The 20869-nt window shown below is 40.1% G+C and overlaps 2 protein-coding genes across 3 annotated transcripts in view; both read right to left on the reverse strand.

Moving 5' to 3' along the window:
* Window positions 1–2141: 2141 nt before the first annotated feature.
* LOC133647939 (basic proline-rich protein-like) lies at window positions 2142–10969 on the reverse strand. The gene is made up of 3 exons (XM_062043701.1): window positions 10907–10969; window positions 10738–10819; window positions 2142–3147 (listed from the first exon to the last, which is right to left on the reverse strand). Exons 2-3 carry the CDS (start codon window positions 10766–10768, stop codon window positions 2597–2599), a joined length of 582 nt encoding a protein of 193 aa, XP_061899685.1. The 5' UTR covers window positions 10769–10819; window positions 10907–10969; the 3' UTR covers window positions 2142–2596.
* A 3827-nt stretch (window positions 10970–14796) lies between these two features.
* Window positions 14797–20869, reverse strand: part of LOC133648896 (pro-neuregulin-2, membrane-bound isoform-like) — a 133077-nt gene continuing 127004 nt past the window's right edge. For both annotated transcript variants that reach the window (XM_062045417.1, XM_062045416.1), the window contains one exon: window positions 14797–19328. In XM_062045417.1, the coding sequence (XP_061901401.1) occupies window positions 18852–19328 (477 nt within the window). In that variant the 3' untranslated portion in view covers window positions 14797–18851. The remainder of the gene's footprint in view (window positions 19329–20869) is intronic.

A 20869-nucleotide genomic window follows, 5' to 3' on the forward strand; every position in this document is an offset into this window, starting at 1 on the left:
TACCACAAAGTTGAGAAGGAGCAAAGATCTTCAATATTTGTATGTGAGAATCACAAAGAAATCTTCTGGGGGTGGATGACGCCCCTACAGGCGTTTGGTTTACAAACTTTCAGCCCCACCTAAAACAAAATTCACCAGCCGCCACTGATTATGATGCATTCTCATTTTAGGCAAAGTATAAGACAATACTTTCTTAACAGTATAACCAGGAATAAGTCTTCAAGTAACAATATTCAAATACTAACATTGTTGGGTAAGACAGCATTTGGTTTTATTCTGAATCCAGTGAAACAGATTGGTGGTTTTAGCTGATATAAAGACTTTCAGGTGTTTATATATGTTTAGGTATTTGGCAGACGCTTTTATCCAAAGCGACATACATAAAAAATAGATATAAAACAATGACTGTAAACATTATCATTTAAGGGAAGAATGTAATAGAAAATATCAATACAAAGTGTCAAGACGGAATAAACTCTCTGCTGCTGCAGCAACAGAGTTACAGTCTATAGGTCCCTAAAATATATAGATATCTAATGTATTCATACATTGTTTATGTAGGATATACGCATGTATATATAATCTAATCATATTGTTTCTTCAACTTAAAAATAGCTGACCGTTTTTTTCCCCCTTCTCTGGGATTATATTCCCAGTTTTGATCTCGGACGTCTGGTCACTTATAGCGTATAAGAATATTATATTACTGTTAAGCAAACTATGAATAATAAAATTGCCAAAACATGTGTCCGTTATCATAGCTACACGTATGACAAAAAAACGCGTGAAAATCAGTGGTATTCAGTGAGGTAAGATGAATTAAATTTGCTGACAGTTCATTGCTCCTGCCAAATGAATTGCACTGAGTGGAGCGGATCACCACTCCAAGATGGCGGCTCCGCGTCTCGTCTGCCCCAGTAGGCAGTATAGCGCTCAATGCTGCGTACCCTTATAAGATGTCTGTGGTTATAACGTTAGCAGTGAGTTTGCAGCCTCACTGATTTAACTACACAGCAAATAAAAGTCATGTTACTTAGCCAATAAACGTTATCTTACATTCAAAACTTACCCTTCTTTGTGCAACTTCAAATGTCGAACGAAGTTGGAAGTTGTTGCGTCTCCGTCTGTAATATTCGAACTGCGTGATTTGCATACGGCAATTCGTTTTTTGTTGACCAAGTCGTAGTTTTTATACCCGAACGAAACCAACTTTGGCATAATTGTTTCTCACTGCCGCATTGTTTGACAACTCATGTTCGGTGGTTGTCCTGCAATTGGATTGGATGAGAGCTGTGGGATGAAAACAACGTAGATTTAATTTGATTGGCTGTTGTACTGACAGCACACACGCTGACACGCAGCACACACGCTTATAGACACAGACGTATAAAATGAAAGATACGGAGCGCTCCCAAATAACTTTTTAAACTTTAGGTTTTGGGGAAAGTAGCAAGTCATGTCAAGTCAAAAGGCTCAAGTCCAAGTGAAGTCACAAGTCATTGATGTTAAAGTCTAAGTCGAGTTGCAAGTCTCTTTACATTTTGTCAAGTCGAGTCTAAAGTCATCAAATTCATGACTCGAGTCTGACTCGAGTCCAAGTCATGTGACTCGAGTCCACACCTCTGATTAGTGGACCAGCAGCACGCACAATCATGTGTGCTGTGGGGTCTCTGTTGGCGACTTGATGTGGTGGCGGCGGGGCGCCCGTGTCTGGTCTGGATACTGTGTCTCGGTTGTTTGGGCGGTGGTGTGTTTTGTGTTTGTGCGGGTTTGGGTTGGTGGGGGGTGGGGTGGGGGTGTTGGTGTCTCTTGTTTGCGTGTTGGCGTTTGGGCTTGCTGGCGGGCTGGCGCTGGCTAGTCTCTGTGATCCTGTTGGCGTGTGGTTGCCGGTCGCGTTTTTTTTTTATCGCTTTGATTTGATTGGGTGGTGCTGGCTGTCTGGGGGTGTTGTGGCTGCTGTTTCTGCTGCCGTTTGTTTGTGGTGTGGGCGCCCGTGGCTGCTGGGTCTGGTGCAGGGGGGTGGCTGATGTTGTGACTGGTGGCAGCGCGCGCGCGTGGTGGTTGTCGGGGCTGACAAACTGTGTATATGTATGTGTATGTGTGTGTGTGTATGTATCTATGTATGTATGTATGTATGTATGTATATATATGTGTATGTGTATGCATGTGTATGTGTGTGTATGTGTACATGTGTATGTTTATGTGTATGTATATATATATGTATGTATATTTCTGGGGGTACGTTCTGGGCCTGCCTGTCGGGTGGGGGTCGGCGCCTCAGGCTACTGCATCCGGACTGCGTGTCTGGAGCTCCTGGGTCCCACCGTCCATCCCTTCCGGGTGCCCGTCTTGGTTGGGGCCTGCTGGGTCTGGTCCCTGCGTCTACTGTGGTAGCTTGGTGCTGCAGGGTATTCCGAGGTGCTGCGAGTCGGCCAGTTGTTGGGGTAGCGACCTTGTGTGTCAGCATGTCTGTGATCTTCTTTTAATTCTTTTTTTTTTTTTTTTTTTTAATAAATAGATTTAATTATTTATTTATTCTTATTTTTTAATATATTTTATTAATATTATTATTATTTTTATTATGTATTTATTTATTTTATTTATGTATTTCCCCTACCTCAGGGGGGGACTCGGCGGGGCGGTTGCTGGTTGTTCCATCTCCATCGTTGGGGTCCCTGCGGGTGGGGTGGGTGGTTCCCGTGGCCCCGTGCTGGGTGGTCCTGTGGCGGCCGGCTTGGGTGTGGTGGCCGTGGGCTGGCCTCGCCGCGCTCTCCGGGAGTGGGGGGGGGGCTCGTGGGGGCCCGGTTGCCGGTGGGGCGGGGGCGGTCTTCCCGTCCGGTTGCGGGGGGTCTCCGGGCCCCTCGGGCGGGGCGTCCCGCCTTTCTGTCCGTGTGGGGTGTGGTCTCTCGCTGGCTTGGGGTCTGGCTGCCCCCTGCTTTTCTTGTGCCTTGTCCTCTGCCGGGTGCGTCTGTCTGCGGCCTGCTGCTGGCCCTTGTGGGTGGCGCGGTGGGCCAGGCTCTGGGGTTCCTGTCGCTGTCCGGCTTGGCTGCGTGGGGGCGGTGGCCCCTGGTTCCCTGGGCACCACACCTACTGTTTGTGGGATGGACTCTCGGGGAGGCTGGGGCCGTACTCTGGCTCCCGCACACACTGGGAGTCAAATGTATTGTACATGCAAATTCACATACTCACACACATACATACAGACATACATAGGTACCTACGCTCCCACATACATATACAAATAAATACAGTACATATTTACACACTCAAAGTTCGTACATCCACACGCACATTCATTATACAAACATACTGTATACACATACTGTACATATACATTCACTGTAAAAACATACATATACACATACTGTACATATACACTCACTGTACAAACATACATATACACATACTGTACATATACACTCACTGTACAGACACACACATACACATACTACACATATACATTCACTGTACAAACACACACATACATATACTGTACATATACATTCACTGTACAAACACACATATACACATACTGTACATATACATTCACTGTTCAAACACACATACTGTATACGCATAATGTACATATACATTCGCTGTACACACATATACACATTCTGTACATATACATTCACTGTACAAGCACACATTTACACATACTGTACATGTACAGATACATATGCACACATACATTCATGCACATAATCACGCTTCATCAAACATATATTAACGTTGTTGCCCTAGGGTAAACTGGGTATAACACATGGCACACTGACAAAGCTTAACCTATTGTTACTATAACAATCTACAAGTTTAATGTAGGTTGCTTCTCTTTCTTCCCCTCCATTTTTCTGCATTCTTTCGTATCTCAAGTTATCATTACGTATATGTATTGTTGCATTTGAACAATTGTATTGTTGATAATAAAGGTAAAGTATTGGTATTGTTTATTATCGATAGCACTATTTCTATTGGTATTCATATTGCTCCATTTTTAGTGTAATAATGCTCATTGTCATTTCTGTATTATTTTTTTATTTTCGCTAACTGCTTATTTGCTATTACTTTTACCATCATATTTGTACATGTCGTATTTGCTGATGTTGCTATGTTGTTGTTGTTGTTGTTGTTGTGTTTGCTGTTGTTGTTTTTGTCTCTCTGTCTAATCCCCCTCTTGTCCCCACAATTCCCCCCTCTGTCTTCCTTTTTCTCTCTTTCTATCCCCTCCTGCTCTGGCCCGGCTGCACCAAATGATTATATAAATACATTTAATAAAGTCAAAATACAAGTAAGGCAACAAGAGAAGTATCCTACACTTCTCTTTTGTAAAGTAAATCTGAACAGCCGATATGGGCATCTACATCTGCTATATGATTTGCCCGAGAAGCTGGGCAGGACATTATAAAAAAATTAAAATAAAAAAAAATAAAAAAAATCATGTGTGCTTACAGACTGTGTATCCGTTGCAGACTGTATTGATATATATTGATATATAATGTAGGAACCAGAATATTGATAACAGAAAGAAATGGGGGGAGGGAGGTTTTTTGGGTTGGTGCACTAATTGTAAGTGTATCTTGTGTTTTTTATGTTGATTTAATTAAAAAAAAACAAAAAAACGATACAGATAATAAAAAAACCCGATACCGATAATTTCCGATATTACATTTTAACGCATATATATTTAACGATATTATCGGACATCCCTATAGGAAAGGATATATTTCAAAGACTGGAAAGAAGGCCAGGGAGAGATGTGTTTAAAGACCCCAGAACAACTGTCAAGCAGTGATGGGAAAGCTGCTTGGAAAATGTAGTAAGCTAACCTACAAGATATTCTCGATTACCGTAATTTCCGGACTGTAAGCCGCTACTTTTTCCCCTCGTTCTGGTCCCTGCGGCTTATACAAGGGTGCGGCTTAATTACGGCCTGTTCTTCTCCGACACCGACGATGAGGATTTCGGTGGTTTTAGTACGCAGGAGGAAGACGATGACACAATGATTAAAGACTGACTTTTCATATACCGGTAGGCTGGTTATTTTGATAACGTACAGGCGAGCACTTTGTATTACTTTGCACCGTTGTATTATTTGTACTCTGCACGAATGCTGTTCGCCATGTCAAAGATGTGAAAGTTTGATTGAATGATTGAAAGATTTATTGTTGATAAATGGGACGCTTTGCGTTCCCAAACAGTCATCTCTGTCCCGACAATCCCCTCCGTGGTAGCAGGAACCCCTATATACTACGGTAATTACACATCAAAACCCTGCGGCTTATAGTCGGGTGCGGCTTATATATAGAGCAATCTGTATTTCCCCCTAAATTTAGCTGGTGCGGCTTATAGTCAGGTGCGGCTTATAGTCCGGAAATTACGGTAAATGTAGCTTAGCTACAGGGGAAGCAATCCCCAGTGAATTGGAGCAAGATACTTTTGCTGTGTAGCTTGTAGTGTGACTTGCTTACATCAAGGTACTGTAGGTAGATAGGTAGGTCTTTATTGTCATTGCATAAGTACAACGAAACGTTGTGTTCAGCACAAACCCGTTCAAGATTAGACAAACAAACAGTGTACAAGGTTACAGAACAGGAACGCTGATGGGTCGCCACAGGGCGCCCTGTAAAAGATGGGAAAAAGGTCAACGCTGGGGAAGCATGAGTAAAAAAAAATATAATCTAGACCAGGGGTCACCAACCTTTTTGAAACCAAGGGCTACTTCTTGGGTACTGATTACTGCGAAGGGCTACCAGTTAGATACACACTTAAATAAATTGCCAGAAGTAGCCAATTTGCTCAATTTACCTTTAACTCTGTTATTATTAATAATTAATGATATTTATCTTTGTGGAAACACTGATCATCTTAATGATTTCTCACAATAAATATATATAGAAACAGATAAATATCAATATGCAACACTTTATTTTTATATTTTCTCTAAGTACACATTTTTCAAATTGAACATTTTCAAATGATCACTTCTAAGACAGTCTTGTGAAATCACAATATCCCATTTTAACTAGCTAGCCACTAACATTTTTTTAACAAATCATGAATTACTTTGCACCATGTTTGTACAAATAATATGTCATGTAAAATACAAAAGTAAACTCTCAAATTTTTAAATCATGTCACACTTTGAACTGGACACCAAATCTGTTATCTGTTTCTTTGTCAGTTAGTGGGAAGCCTGGCATTGCATGCTGTTAACTAGTGTGTTGTACTCTGGTGTGTAACTTGACACTGCAACTCTGAGTGAGTCTTGCAGATGTGCATCAGTGAGGCGTGTTCTGTGTTTGTTCTTGATGAAGTTCATGTCAGAAAAGGCTGATTCACAAAGATAAGATTTTTCCTCATTGTTTGCGGAACCTTCTTAATCTTTTGGACATATTTTACAGCAATCTGGCCTTAAGCTTAATTATGATGAATGTAAAATGTTAAGGATCGGAAATCTAAAGGGAACGTCCTTTCGAATGGAATGCAAAGTGCCTGTTTTGTGGACAGATGGACCAGTTAACATACTTGGTGTTGTTGTCCCAGAAAATCTGGAAGATCTAGGCTCAGTAAATTATGATAATCGACTAAAAAAGCTGGACAAAATTATGCAATTATGGAAAGGGAAATCCCTAACCTTGTATGGTAAAATGTCTATTGCCAACTCGTTAATTATTCCTCAATTTATTTATTTGTTTTTGTCATTACCAGCTCCATCACAAAACTTTTTTAAGATTTATGAGCGGAGGGTCTTCGATTTTGTCTGGAACGGCAAACCAGAAAAGATTAAAAGAAAGGTTTTGTACAAAGAGTATGAATATGGGGGCCGGAAATTCTCAACCTTGAAGCTATGTGTCTGTCTTTAAAAGCATCAATTGTTCCAAAGATGTATTTAAACATTGAGTGGTACACAAATGTCCTGTTGGACAAAAAACATGTACTGTATCAAAAGAAATTGTATCCTTTTTTACAAGTGATCCCCTCCCAGAGAGTCTGCTGGGAAACATGGCGGGGTTCATAAAGGAAACAATCCACTCATAGTGGTGTTTTCAATTTTATGTGCCAGAAAAAAGAGACGATATTTTGCAGCAGTTAATATGGATGAACTCTAATATTGTAATAGATGGAAAGCCTTTCTTTTGGAAAAATGTGTTTGAAAGAGGAATCATTTTTGTCAATGATATTATCAATGAGAATGGTAAAATTATGAAGTATGATGAATTTAGAGCTATGTATGGTGATGCTTGCTCAAGCTTTTCATTTTATCAACTAACTGGAGTAATTGGGAAAAGATGGAAACAAATAATTAATTATGGAACTACTAAATTATTAGTTTGTAAACCTCTAATAAGAAATTCTAGTTGGCAAAAAGGAACTAAAATAAATAGAAACATATATAATTTTTATTTAATAAAGAAATCTTTGAAGGCTGCCTCATACAACACAAATGGAAAATGGGAGGACTTTTTTGACTGCCCGTTGCCATGGGATGCCATATTCAAACTAATCTATAAAACCACTATCGATGTGCAAAATCGTTATTTTCAAATTAAAATTATTTATAACTTCTTACCCACAGGGAAAATGTTAAAATTATGGAATATGACAGAGTCAGATGATTGCCGATTTTGTTGTCAGGAGCCTGAATCCACCCTGCATTTGTTTTGGTATTGTCATATTGTGTCTTTGTTTTGGGTGGAAGTTGAAAAAATGTGTTTAAGGATTGGTTTGTTTATGAAGCTTAATGTGGTTTCTGTTATTTTAGGAGAGTTCATTGACAATCATGATTTAGTCAATTTAATTATAGTACTCGGTAAAATGTTTATTTTTAAGGCCAAAAACAGATATTCACTTAGTATTACTTTCTTTAAAACATGTATTCAGTATTTTCTAACTTTAGAAAGTTACATGGTTGAAAACGATAATGATGCCAAAAAACATTAAAAAAAAGATGAGAAGTCCTCAAAGGCTTATTTTGAAAGTATAATTATGTTTATAGATTATATGATATATGTTGTTGTGTTCCCTAATTTGAGTGACCTGGACATAATCTGGACTGTACATAAATGCTTATTTTGAAAATGTAATTTTGTTTATAAATTATATGCAATCTGTTGTGTTCCCTAATTTTTTTTTGTGTACATGAATGAAGGTGTGTGTTGCTGAGTCCGACTTGGACATTATCTGGACTGGGCCTGGTTTAAAAAACCCTTTAAACAAATCTAATTTCATTGACAACCTGGTCTGTTGAAGATAAGGCCCTTTTTTAAAAAATAAAATAAAATAAGATAAATAAATAAAAAGCATTTTCTTGGATAAAAAAGAAAGTAAAACAATATAAAAATAATTACATAAAACATAGTAATTAATGAAAATGTTAGTGGACCAGCAGCCTATACAATCATGTGTGCTTCAGGGACTGTGTCCCTTGCAGATGTGTTGTCTATGTTGTGGGAACCAGAATATTGGTAGCAGAAAGAAATAACCCCTTTTGTGTGAGTGGGTGTGGATGAGTGTGCATGGGGGGGGGGGGTGGTTTGGGTTGATGCACTGATTGAAAGTGTATCTTGTGTTTTTTCTATGTAGTTTTAATTTAAAAAAAATAAAAAATAAAAATAAAAATAAAAATAAAAAAATGTTTTATTTATTTATTTTTTTTAGAACAGGCCCGCGGGCGACTCATCTGGTCCTTACAGGCGACCTGGTGCCCGCGGGCACCGCGTTGGTGACCCCTGATCTAGACTGAGCTCCTAAGGGGGCCCAGTCTGGAGTGGGAAAAAAACCTCCATAGCGAAGCACATATACATATTACAACATACATCTCGAGATATCTAGCAACAGAGGGGAGGGAATGGGGTCATGGTGCCAGGCTGCAGCTCTTCAGGCGCTCCCATCCGTCCATCACCCCTAATGGACTCGCGTCAAGGGCGTTGGATTGGGGTGGGGTATGTGTGTGTGGCGTATATTTTTGTGGATGCATGTGTGTGTGTAAGCCTGCTGCGTGTCTCTGTTCCGCGACCTTGGTGTCGTGCAGTCGCTAGTCAGTCCAAAGTCAACAACAACAGGTGTGTGTCCATGATAGACAAGAAGGGAGTTCGCTGCACTGTTCTTCGGGAGAGTCTCGAAGCCAGGGACACAATTCAAGTTAGAATGTTTTGTATGCGAGTGAAAATAAAACTTGCTTTTCACTCTAAATTGTCTATGACTGATCCTCAAAATTCATCTTGCGGGGCAGACAGTCCGATGTTATCCAAATCACAAGAGTGTCCACAGTTCTTCCCGCATCCTCCAATCAGTTGTGGCAGCTTTGGGATACTTTGAAGACTGCTAGTAACTTCCAATTTGTCGACAAACCAGAGCAACGCTTACTCCAATGAGCAGATGTCCTGTTGTCATACTTCCGAATAAGTGGATATCTTCACGTCCTCGACTGGAAGGGTCGCCCGGCACGCGGCACTCCTTCTTCTCCCAAGAGTTTGTTGTGTGTCCAGCAACAACCGCTCCGTCACGACAAGCAGGTTCCCCCAAACCCAAGATCTTGTCAATTTCGTTGAGGCCAGTTAAATAGTTCCAATGTTTAGATTTGTAGAGCAGTGCAAAAAGAGGCAACAAGAAAGTTAAGACAAGACAAAACAAAAAAGCAAGCAGGAGAGATAAGGGAGAGGAAAGCGGAGCGTACGCCCTCGTTGAGTGCCAGTGAGAAAGCAATATATATAACCCCCAGTATGACATGCACTAAGCTACAGACCCCCAACACATGTATAATATCAGTGTTAATGTAACTGAGGGTGTACAAATGGACCCAATAACAACTACCTCTCAGGTCTCTGAAACCCACTGTATGTATTAATTTTAGTTTGCCTTTTTTTTGGCCCACATTTAGTATATCTCAATGTGGAATTAAATTATGGAATAACTTAAGCAAATATGTCAAACAATAAACTAATATGATCTACATTAAGAATCTTTTCAAACTACAAGTGTTTACAAAGTACAACGGATAATTCTGACAAACGCCTTAGTAAATAAGATATTATTCATCTCAATTTGTGAATCATGACTGACTTAACTATTCATGTCAAGAACTGTTGTATTCAGAATTAATTGATGTACATTATGTACAAATAAAGAACAGGAAATGAACATGTGTTAGTACTGGAATTGCTATGAGGTAGAAAAGGAGTAGGATTAAATAAGCTCTGCTTCGTCCTACTCCTTTTCGAACATGTTATAAAGAAAAATTATAATATGTGATGTATCATATTAAAAGTGTATACATGTTTGAAATAAACTTCAACCAAGCAACAAAGAAATCAATCTCTATAATGTTATTAATTTTCTCTGCTTACAGTAAAAAAAAAAAAGCCAATATTGTGATGATCCGTTGCCTGGATCATAGTTGGTGTACGTGTTGATTCACTGGTTGTTTAAGTTCGGTTTCAGCACCCCTGTTTTGTGTTATAGTTGCCATGACGGCAGATTGTGATCACCTGCCTCTGATTAGTGTTCGGGACGCTCACCTGCTCCCGGGCACTAATCAGAGAGCTATTTATTCCATCCTCTCGCCTCACTCGGTCTGGTGCTGTTGTTTGCTTCCATGCAACAAGGTTATGTTCTCGTTCCTGCTCCTAGTCCTTGTTTTGACTAGCATCCTTTTGGCTAAGCCATTCTTGTTTTCCGTGCAGTGGGCACCGCGCAGCATATTTGTATCTGCATTTAAGAATAAATCATTCTTCTTACCTGCAAGCTGCTTCCTGACGTTCCTCTGCATCTTGGAAAGATGACCTCAGGCATCACGATGCCACGACATCGTAACATATATCTTGACAAAAAAACAATGACTTGTGTGTTGTGTGGGAATTATTGGTGATGGTTAAATGCAGTAAAACTTTTCATGAACTCAACTCACCTTCATGTGCGTTCTTGAATATGTGTGGAACGTCTTCGATGAAGAGAGCAGTTATGATTTTTGAAGGACCCACATTTGTGTGAGTTTCCTGGACATCGTCTTCATTCCATACAAATGTTAAACATTTTAGCATATCCATATGTGGAATTCAATGATGTAATGGATTAACCAAAGAAATCAAACGAAGCACCAAAATGATTCAGTTTAAGAGACTGTTCAAACTACAAGTGTTCACATGGTACACAGAACAATATTTATGATGAACATATTGAACCTTTTTGTTTTTTTGAGATAAAAATTATTTATGTATTTAATATTTGTTTACTTACTATGGTATATTTTTTATTCATTTGTTCACTGTTCTGTTACAGAGAACAAGGAAATGGGATAAAATGGCTATGGTATGAAAAGGGGTAGGATTAAATAAACTCAGCTTCTTCCTACTCCTCTTCGGACGTGTTTCAATGTGTCATGATCTGTGGTCCGGATCATGTTTTGTTTAGTTATTTTCTGTTTGTTTTGAACTCAATTAGTTCCTGTTTTTTGGTGCACTCTTGTTTGTTTTGGTTGCCATGGTGGTATATGATTTTCACCTGCAGCTGGTGTTCGGACGCTCACCTGGCTCTAATCAAGAGACTATTTAAACCGCCGTTGCCAGTCTGTCGGTCTGGCGACATTGATTATTTTCATGCCATAGTTTCATGCTGCTCTTGTCATACGATTGTTCGCTTCATGCCTTGTATACGTAAGTTTTGTTCATTCATGCCACAGCTAGTAAGTTTTACTTGCCATAGTTTACGCTAAGTTTTAGTTTAGCTCCAAGTGCAATCAGCACATTGTGCCTTTGCCTTGCGTTCTGTTTTTGTAGTACTTTGAGTTTGAGATTAAATCATGTTTTTACCTGCACGCTTGTCCGGAGTAGTCAGTTTGCTTCCTGGGAAAACAATTCTCGCAGAAAGTTGCGAAATCCCCCGCGTCATGACACAATGAAACAATTGGAAATATGTGATGCATTACATTGTATCGTATGCATGTTCGAAATGAACTGAAACTGAACTAAAGGAAAACTCTCTTATGATTTTACTTCCTGGTTTTGATGACCCGCCTTGTCGTGCCTCTGATTGGCCAGTTCGTAATATTCTGCCCTAGCCTTAGCCAATTGTAACTCATCATACAAAGACTGACCAATCATCATGGATCTTCTCTGTATTTTTTTGGCCGGGATTCGCAGTCAAATTTCTCTCTTTGTAGCTTCAAGCTTTGATGTAAGCTATCTCACTACATGGTCTAAAAATAGCTAAGACACAAGAATAGCTACTCTTACAGAAAGTAGTGAAGTTGGGAAATGTAGTGAAGCTATGTAGCTTCACTACATGTAGCTTGTCACTGCCAGTCACTGCTGTCAAGACACTAGTGAATAACTTGGCCAAGTCCGGAATTGTAGTCTCAAAGAAGACAATCACAAGAGCCTTGCATGGACTGCAAGGCTGCAGACTAAGAAAAACCCCACTTCAGCTCGATTTAATTATGTAAAGGACAACCTAGAGAAAGACTGTGCAAACTGGAAGCGTGTCCTTTGGTCAGATAAAACAAAACTAGAGCTCTTTGGACATGGAGACACTGCTTATGTTTGGAGACAGAAGGGAGAGGCATAGAACTCAAAGAACATGGTCCCCACAGTAAAACATGGTGGTGGGAGTATTATGCTGTGGGGATGCTTCCGTGCATTTGGAACTGGGAATCTTGTCAAGGTGGAATTACTCTTGAAGAAAAAAGGATATTTTAAAATATTAAAGAAAAACCTCAAGCAGACAGCAGCAAAACTGGGTATGAGTCGCCGATTTGTCTTCCAACATAACGACCCACACTATTTGTCACTCCTGGTGAAGAACTATACCTCTAGAAGGCCAAAGTGAAGGTTATTGAATTGCCTGCACAAAGCACAGACTTGAATCCCTTCGAGAATCTTTGAGGAAGACCAAGGTCTATGGCAGAAGAAGGCACTTGAGAGGTTTGCCAAAAAAGAATGTGCTGGGAATGCTCAGGAGATGTGTGTGAGACTTGTGGAACACTATAAGAAAAGACAGCAGGCTGTTATAAAGAAAAAAGTGCACACAATTGCCTATTAGTGTCAGGGGGGCTAATCATTTAGACCCTGGTGGTTTTTGGTTTTAGTTAAATAATTTTGTTTTTGTGTGCAAAGTAAAATAATGAAAGTACCAAAATAAAAGCTGTATGTTTGGAGAAGCTGTGTAGAAAAAAATATGTTCTCTCTTTAATAGTATTTGGAAGATACTCCTACAAACATTTTCATAGGAGTACTAAAAAATGTTGTCCTCAAGTGTATATACAGTACATGTACATATATGTATATACAATGACAAAATACATTACTATTAGGTTATTTTGTCTAAAGACTCTAATCTTCAGAAGGGACATGCAACATGTTGCCTCTGACCAGGGACAGTTGACAGTAGGTGTTAAAAAAGTGACCAACCAGAAAGAAGGTACAGAAGTAGCAGAGGCTGTGTATTCAATGCCTGTCCCCAATTGCTAAAAGGGCAGGATGCTGTGCGAGTAGACAAACACATTGTCTTGTAACTTTGTAATTTGTCTTAAATGGCTCTCATTCAAATCCAACTCTGTCTCCCCTCTATGACACCATCACTGGTTGACTATGTAGTTCCTTGCTCGCTAACAAAGTTATATCACAAGAGTACTTTGATAAAGAAGGTGAGAAACACAATTCAAGAAAGAACTCCATCTTCGCCAACAAGAGTCTTTTGTAAAAGCCATATTTTGTTGTGCAAACGCATTTTTTATTACTAAATTAATCCAGGAGAATTGTATGTTGGTAATTATTAGTATTATTATTTTGTATTCATATTTTTTTTAATTAGAAATAATTTACCCATACCAGATGTATTTAGTATTTATCCATCCATCCATTTCCTACCGCTTATTCCCTTCGGGGTCGCGGGGGGCGCTGGAGCCTATCTCAGCTACAATATAAGTTTATTTGAATATACTTGGCTGAAAAATGTTATTGTGTTTAAATGGGCACTGTCCCTTTAAGAGTTTTGGGTTGATGCCAGGTGTGGATAAATGTGGCTTGTTTGGCACAATTAATGCAGTGTGATGTTTTTTCTGAGCGTGTATTGTATGTATAGTGTTTTGCAAGTGGACAGTGTTTTTGCATTTGTTGGACATTGCTTGCCACATCTGTAGGAAATTAGAATTTATTTGTGTGTGTGTGTGTGTGTGTGTAATTGTAATGTTTAAATTCTATCTTTTTGTTCACATAAATGTACAGCACTGCAACTGTCAAACTCAAACTTGATTGGAACACGCCTCAGCCACAGACTCCTCTTACCAAGGACACATTATGTTTTTTAAATGGAAAAACCCTACAGTCTAAAATGAAAGTATCAATGTTGTTAATCAATTACATGTAAAGCTATAATTATTCTCCATAAAAATGTTTTTTTGTGTTTGTTTTTGAGTGTCTGGAACATATTAGTTTGCTTACATTATTTTTACAGATTTTCGTACAATTTGGTTTTCGTCTGACCTTTTGTTTAGCGTTTTAACCTTCTTTACATAGATCAGATCCTTTGATGTATAAGGAAGTATTCTATACTATACCTAAAATGTGGTGACCTGAGAACAATTTTGACCCATCTCAAAAACAACCGTCTTTATTTCTCATAAAGATGACAGGCTTTTCCTCAAAATGGTAGCAATTACATTTTATTTTCCATTTGAACTGAGGGGTGTTGTGCATTTTGTCTTTTTCAATTAGTATGTATTGTTTTTTTTGGCCCCCCCGTTTTTTTTTCTTTGAGAAAACTTGCAAAAATTATTCGAGCATATTCCAAGAACGATGGACATGAAGATAAGGGGGATTTATTGCTGAATGTTAAAATGAATACACATTTAAGTTTTTTCACCAAGTGGAAAGAAAATAAACAGTTTGCTGACTGCTTTAATCCATGCACCCAACTACCAGTACCACTAGGACATGCAGGGGGAGAGGGTCTGGGATGGAAGCAGGACGGAAGAGAAAGGGAGTTGGTTAGAAAAAAAAGCAGTTGGCATACATGACGTGTGGCTTTGTGTGTGTCTATGTATGTGTATAGTTGTGTATAATGTGTGTGTGTGTACGTCAAGGGGGAACTGGGGGTACAGGTAGGGGAGAAAGAGGGCGGGAGTGTTAACAATTCAACTAGCTCTAGAAGCACACTACCCTCACTTGCAGTATTTCCACGTTGCAATTCCCAGATTGATTACAGTGAGAAGAAGACAAAACTAGGCAGACGTCAGAGTCGTGAAGCCAAATAATGCAATTTTAAATAATTCTAATACGATTCCCCCGAATTGAAGGGGCTTCCTCTTTTTTAATAAGTTTTTGTCTGTCAGCCATGCATCGTCTGTGTGGAAACAATATCAAATGAAGATTATTGAATCTAGAGCCAATGCACTGTATATTATATTCTGACATGATCTCTCTACTATTACTCTGCTGTTCACTAATATATCGTCATCTGAAGACGTGGCCTTAAATTCATCAATGCTTCTGAAGTTCTCTATGGGGTAAAGAAAGACATGGAGGTGTGGGGACAAGGTGATGGGAGGGGTAGGACAAGAGACATACAGAGCATCCAGTCAATGTGACCAAGCAACAGAAGTTTACCGATAAAAGTATAGAAATACGTAACAAAGATGCAGTAATTTGTGTTACACAAGTGCTTCAAAGTAAATCCAGAGATTCCTTAATGCAAAGGATGTTCTTTCCCTAAGAGCGATGGAAGATGACGACACTTAAGAGCTTCACAAACATTCCAATATGTTAACTGTGTAACAGTGGTGATCCTGCACAGTCCAGTTCTGCACATGCTGGGCTCCACAAGGTCCAACAATCCCCGCCTATTGAAAACTAATCAACCAGTGCTAGTCAATGAGCTAAAAGCCTGTCAACACTTAAAGTGGACCTATGATGAATGAAGTCTTGTTTTGACTTATAAATGTTATCACAATGTTAGATACACGTGCCAATGCATAAGGTTCATGCATTTGGGCGTCAACTTGCATGCAGTTTTGGAAGACTGAACGCTGTGTTTTGTTTTTTTAACAGTGGGCCATTTGTGACATCACAGATTGACGCACGTACTTATGTGGTCATTCTCACACCTGCTGCATTCCGTGTATTCATTCTCATATCATGCCATCCCGTCTGCTCTATGTCTATAAAATACTAATTAATAATACATTTAGTTTATCAAGTGTATTTATCCATGACATTTGGGCCTCTTCGGAATTGAATTAGCCACTAAACTCAGACGGGAAAAGACGGCGACATTAATACGTGGTTTGAGGAAACACAAGATTAAGTAGGATGAAGTAGTATTTTCATCTAATTTTGGCATGCACACATGAACACCATGTGACAATTAAAATCTGATTGTTTTAAGCAGCGTGTGAGAGCCTGCAGGTGCAGCTAATGATGTGACCAGTAAATCTATTTAAAGTTTAAGACATTTCATTGTTATCTGTGACTGAAAAGAAAAGAACAGTGCACATTTTAACCATCATTTTGGAGAAGGCGAGGTGTTCAGTCCCAATCTGGGAACATTTTACAGACATCTTGCAAAAAAACGGGTTATAAATGTGACAGGGGAGCAAAATTTACAAAAAAATGACACCAAAACCTATCCAATTCATATTATCTAGACCAGTGTTTCTTAACTGCAAGCGCCCCCTAGAGGGCCGCCAAAAAATATATGTTTCCCAGCTGCGGTCCAAATGGGCCGCTGGAGTACTCATTTGTAATATACTTTTCCAACATGTGTGGCAGTAATGACAATCTCAAACAAACAGAAGTCTGGAGCTAAAGTCATCGAGAAGTGTCTTAAGTGCAAAAATATGATTTAAGTAATGAAACTTTAATTTTTATTTTATTGACAGTTTAGTTAAGAAACATATTCATCATTAATTAGGTAATTTATTTTAGCTGAACATAAATGTATGTTATTTATGATTCCCTTCTTGTGTAGTATATTGGGTTAGTACTTGTTTTCAAATCAGCCTGACCTAAATCAAAAGTGTATGTGTTAAATAAATAATAATCTTTGTGATTAACATAAGGCTTCATATCATTTGACAAGGTTGTAAACTGTAAATCGGTTAGATGTAATTAAAAAATACAAAGAGTAAGATTACTAATTTGGTGTTAATATTTGAGTGGGCCCGAGCTCCTTTGTAGTGGAAATGTTTGCCCAGAGGTAAAAAAAAATTAAGAACCCCTGATCTAAACCACAGTGAAGTGCCTTGAATGTAGATTTTAATCATCATAGGTCCCCTTTAAGGTGTCTGGAAGTGAGGTTTACACATCGTGCCGTCTGTCGTGCAGCAACACGAAAACATTGGGCTCCAACCGCAGAGTCAACAAATCCCCACCGATTGAGAATTATTCGAGCAGTGCTAGTCAATGAGCTAAAAGCCACTGGCTGTCAACTCATAGTCCAGCACGGCTTTCAAGGTGACGGGAAGTGAGGTTTACTGCCGCACAGCAGCTGGCATCCGTTACACTATCACAAAGAGAAATGAGGAACCCAGAGTGAGCAGGGGGGGGGGGGGGGTGCCCAGCAATCTTTGCTACTCCCCTGCAACAGAAGTGGAAAATATGTCATTTGCATCATGCATGCCAACTTTCCAACCTTTTTGGAAATACAAAAACTGAATCTCCCTTCAAATCGTCTACAGAAAGCACAACCCTGACATGTTACGCTTCAGACTAAGGTCAAGGAGAGCGATGGCGATGGGATTCTGGCCAGCGAACTTAGCGGTCGGTGGCTGAGATGACAAGCGCTTTCTGCTCCAGTCTTTTGGCTGTGATGTGATGGGGAAGTCCTGAGACACAGTGCGGCTCTAAGCTGCTGGCATAGGAAATGTGTGGGCTTGGCAGTCCACAAGAGGCCAGAGTCAGGCTGGATTTCAACTGGTGGGTATCGATGGGCAATGACTGCTCACGAGGGGAGGGTCAGTGCAATGGAGCTTCTGGCAGCGCAACATACACGGCTTGATGAGATGCACACACTACACACACACACACACACACACACACACACACGGACTCTCGGCGCTTTCACACACTCAAAACCAACCCCTGTGATATGGCAGCACCCTGATCACGTACATGAGAATCTGATGCCACGCTCCCATTCGTTATTCCACAAAAAAAAAAAAAAAAAAAAAAAAAGGCAACTAACAAAGAAGATGAATGGTGCACGTTCATCCAAAACTACCCAGCGATTGCGTCAGTGACTGAATGTCCCTGTGAGACGAGCGTTTTGCGTGGATCAAAACCATGTAAACAGACACCTTTTACACAGAAGGACTCAATATTGCATGATGACATAATCAGATCACAGTTCAAAAAGAGAGGAGGATCCCAAATCAGAAAAAAAACAGCAAAAGTAAGGAAAAGGATTGGTCTCTATAAAAATGAGAAGTCTTTATAAGAAAGGCTACAAAACTCAATGGGACCTCCGACTTCAGCATACAGCAAAAGGCACCACAATATTATTCTATTTATCTAACTTGTGAAAAAATTGGCACATATTTTTTCATCTCTCGTACTGCTGTAAATCAAAAAACCTTTACATATAAATATTTCCCCACCCCCGTTATAAAAAAGTCTTTGCTGTTAGCTAGTAGACAATTTTTGCTGAAATGAAAATAAATATTTCATTTGTTTAGAATATCTGTCTGTTATACAAAATAAAAATATTTCTCCTTGGTTCAGGTCTCTAGTCCAGAAGAAGGAAGAGGCGTGTGCGAGGTGGAGTAGTGTGTGTGTGTGTATGTGTGTGTATGGTGTGTGTGTGTGTGTGTGGGGTGGGGCGGCTGCATGGGTGGATGTGATGGGGCACAGGGGAGGCCAGTCTCAAAGGGGCATGTGGTCGGACTTGAAACGCTGCGACTGAGAGTTTCGACTCTGCCCGTTGCTTCGAGTCCCCGGCCGACTGAGTCCGCGATGAGTCCGCGTGTCAGCCCCTGACGATGAATGGTAACCCGGCACGCTTAAGGGCAGGTCCATGTTCATGTTCTGCATACTGAGGAAAGGCGTGCTCTCCCCTTGAGCGTCCTCTTCCTCCTCGTCTTCCTCTTCCTCCTCCGATTGGCTAAAACTGTTTGACCTATAGTCCCGTAGGCCCGCTGACCTCTGAGAGACGTGTCCGTTGAGGCGGTTGCGCCGCGGGCGGCGTCGACTCCGGATGGGTTCCCTTGAGGAGGCGTACTCCTGGGTGGTCTCGTAGGCCTCTTCGTCAGCAAGGCGGTAGGGGCTGGATGGGAGACTTCCTGTGCTCTCTGTCAGGTATGGCCGCCGCGGTCGCCGAGGCTGCCTGTACAAGCTCCGATCCTAAAACAGAAATGAGCACAATTATCACACATTTCACCAGCAAACAGCTGTTGATGCCTGATAGTCTGAGTCTTACGCCTGAAGTCTGGGGCAGACCTGGGCATTCTGCGGCCCGCGGGCCGCATCCGGCCCTTTGTGCGTCCCTGTCCGGCCCGCGTGAGGCCAATTATAAATTACAAAATACATTTTAAAAAGTATCTATGTCGAGTGTGCAATACAACGATGCTGCTTTTGTTTTGAAAATCGTTATTTGTATTACTTCCGTGTGGACGTATGCGTGTGCGTGATTGTGAGTGAATGTGAACAGCTGCAATCACAAATTACAAAATAAAGTTGAAAAAACATCCATGTCGTGCGCGCAATACAACTGTGCTGCTTTTATTTTGAAAAGTATTATTTATGGGCGTGTGTCCGTGTGTAACCTGCGAGTGAAGGTGCACATGCAGCGACAAGTGATGCACAGTTTACACCGGAGACGCTAAAAAGAGAAAAGTTGATGAAGAATGGCGTGTTTTCAACAAGACATGGACTGCCAAGCAACGTTCCCTCTAAGGTGCGCGCCTGCTCAATTGCGCACTGCTCAAGCGTCCGCTGTGCGTAGCAAATATATGCCGCGCACCAAATCAAATCCCATCTGAATTCTAAACAAAATAAACATATTTATTCTATGTAATTTGGCAATGCAACTTTGAGTGACAGTGACAACAAGCGGCCCTAACGGTGTTCGTCAGCACCGTTCAATTGAACACCGTTCAATTATTGTAACGTCTATCGAGATTCTTCGAGGACAGGAATTATATTGATCACTTTATTGAGCAAAACTGTTTATATTCGGACATAACCACACCAAAAACATGAATAAAACACTTATATCTGGAAAAACTAGTCATTTTCTGCCGTACAAACCAGGCGAAAACCAACTTGTCATCTGTCACCAACACGCATGCCACTAAACCATTGGTGCGTTTATGGCCACACAAAAAGTCGGACAACTCAAACACCACACAAAGTTACACTATGACTCCTCAGTCATACGTGTGCTTATTTTACTGTCATTTATTATTAATGTTAATTTATTTATATTAGTCAAGGAATGCTGTTACACACACTATGTTGAAGTATTACTATTATTATTAATTATTATTATTATTATTATTATTATTATTATTATTTATCTTACGGTATACATCAAAAATAATATTGAGCAAAATTTAATTGAAATATTGTCGATGTGGCCCTCCAGCAGTGCTCGGGTTGCTCATGCGGCCCCCGGTAAAAATTAATTGCCCACCCCGGGTCTGGGGTCTCAAACTCGCCCATATTTTGTGGCTCTCTACTTAACCCTTCACAATTTAGTGTACGACCCCTGGAAAAAAAAACATAGAATCACCAGTCCAAGGGGATGTTCACTTAGTAGAAAATTAAAGTTTGCAAATGGATACAAACCGGCAACTTTCTGGCTTTAAGAAACATTAAAAGAAATCAAGAAAATGAATTGTGGTAAACACCCATCCATCCATCCATTTTCTACCGCTTGTCCC

This window comes from Entelurus aequoreus, linkage group LG04, assembly GCF_033978785.1.
Source record: "Entelurus aequoreus isolate RoL-2023_Sb linkage group LG04, RoL_Eaeq_v1.1, whole genome shotgun sequence".
NCBI classification, from domain to species: Eukaryota; Metazoa; Chordata; class Actinopteri; order Syngnathiformes; family Syngnathidae; genus Entelurus; species Entelurus aequoreus.